Source organism: Harpia harpyja, chromosome 22 (assembly GCF_026419915.1).
Source record: "Harpia harpyja isolate bHarHar1 chromosome 22, bHarHar1 primary haplotype, whole genome shotgun sequence".
Taxonomy (NCBI): domain Eukaryota; kingdom Metazoa; phylum Chordata; class Aves; order Accipitriformes; family Accipitridae; genus Harpia; species Harpia harpyja.
The window spans coordinates 19,658,096-19,659,672 of record NC_068961.1 but is presented as its reverse complement, the minus strand read 5'-3'; the positions used below and the strand labels follow the sequence as shown (position 1 = coordinate 19,659,672).

At 65.5% G+C, this 1,577-nt stretch overlaps 1 protein-coding gene across 1 annotated transcript in view; it reads left to right on the top strand.

Moving 5' to 3' along the window:
- Positions 1 to 550: 550 nt before the first annotated feature.
- CUL4A (cullin 4A) overlaps positions 551 to 1,577 on the top strand; it is a 35,566-nt gene continuing 34,539 nt past the window's right edge. The window contains exons 1-2 of the mRNA XM_052773750.1: positions 551 to 809; positions 1,372 to 1,487. Coding sequence (XP_052629710.1) covers positions 629 to 809; positions 1,372 to 1,487 — 297 coding nt within the window. The 5' untranslated portion in view covers positions 551 to 628. The remainder of the gene's footprint in view (positions 810 to 1,371; positions 1,488 to 1,577) is intronic.

Genomic DNA, 1,577 nt, shown 5'->3' with positions numbered 1-1,577 from the left:
CCGCCGCCCCCCCTTTTCTCCGCCCACAAGCGGCGCCCGGGAGGCGTGGCTTTACCCCGGTAGCCAATGGAAAAGCGCGATGGGCGGGGGGCGAGGGCGTGCGTCGGTGATAAACCTCGTGGGTCAGGGTGGGCTGCGCGTTCGAGGGGAGGCGGGCGGGGAGCGCGGCGGAGTCAAAAAAAAAAAAAAAAAAAAAAAAGCAAAAAAGCCAAATCAAAGCGTTTTTAACTCTTGAGACCACCGCTCTTAAAGGCACTCAATGTGAGGCGTGTAACGGAAGGGCACGCTCCGTGCCCGGGGGAGGGGGGGCTGTCCTCACACAAGCGTGAGGGCCCCGGGGTTGCCCCCGGCTGGGAATGGCGTTGGGGGGGGCGGGAGCCATCTTGTGAGCTCCGGTACAAACCCGGACCCGCAGCCGGTGGTTGTGGGCGGTGTTGGGACGGCGAGCCGGGGATTCCCGGTGGGAAGGGTGGAGGGCGGGCCGGTTGTGGTTGACTCCCGGCCCGGTCACGCTTTGGCAGCCGAGCCGGCGGGGAGGGCCGGGCGGGAGGAGGAGGAGGCGGAGGCGGGGACCGGCCGTGCCCAGCCCAGCGCCTTACCCCGGCCGGACACGGCGCCCGGGGCGGAGATGGCGGACGAGCCCCAGAAGAAGCCGCACTTGTCGGCCTTAGTGGGGCACACCAACGGGCTCACCAAGCCCGCCTCGCTGGCCGCTGCCGCCACTACCCGCGCCGGGGGAGGAGGAGGAGGAGGAGGAGGAGGAAGCACAACCGCCTCCTCCAAGAAACTCGTGATCAAGAACTTCAGAGGTGGGTGCGGGGCGGGCCGGGCCCTCTGCCCCCGCAGGTGCCCCCGGCCCGACCCTTGTTTACCCGGCCGCTCCCCGCCCCTTCCCCGCAGGCAGGGTGGGGTTTTTTTTTTGGGGGGGGGGGGGGCACGACGACCCCGCCGCTGTCACCCGCCCCGCCGCCTTATCTGGGCTGAGGGGAGTCTGCCGGCGGGCTGATAACCCTCCCCGTCGCGGTTTTGGGGCTTGACCGGGACAAGCGTGGGGCTCCGTGCGTGGGGGGGGGGGCGGGTAGGACTGGCTCCCTTATAGGCGAGCGGGCAGAAAGCCACCTTAGTGTCAAAACTAATTAAAGCCCGCCGGCGGGGTGGGGGGTGCCGGCCCCGGGGTCAAACGCAGCGAGCGAAGGTCTCGTCGCCCCCCCCCCCGGGGTGGAGGGGGGGGGGGTTCGTTACCTTCTCCTTGTGCCAAACCGAAGCGACCGGGAGCAACGCGGCTGGGAAGAAGCGAAGCGGGGTGGGAGGGATCGGTGCGGAGTCCCGTTTGGGCGGCGAGTTTCCAACTGCCTGTGTCTTCTTTCGCAGAAAGACCCAAACTGCCAGATAATTACACTCGGGACACCTGGCAGAAACTTCATGAAGCGGTGGGAGCCATACAGAGTAGCGTTTCTATTAAATACAACCTTGAAGAGCTCTACCAGGTAAGGCACGTAGGGTTGTTTTTTTTTTCCTTGGGTGTAACAGAAGGAAAATTAACTGCTTTGGGACCTTCACAGAGTGACACGTGGAAT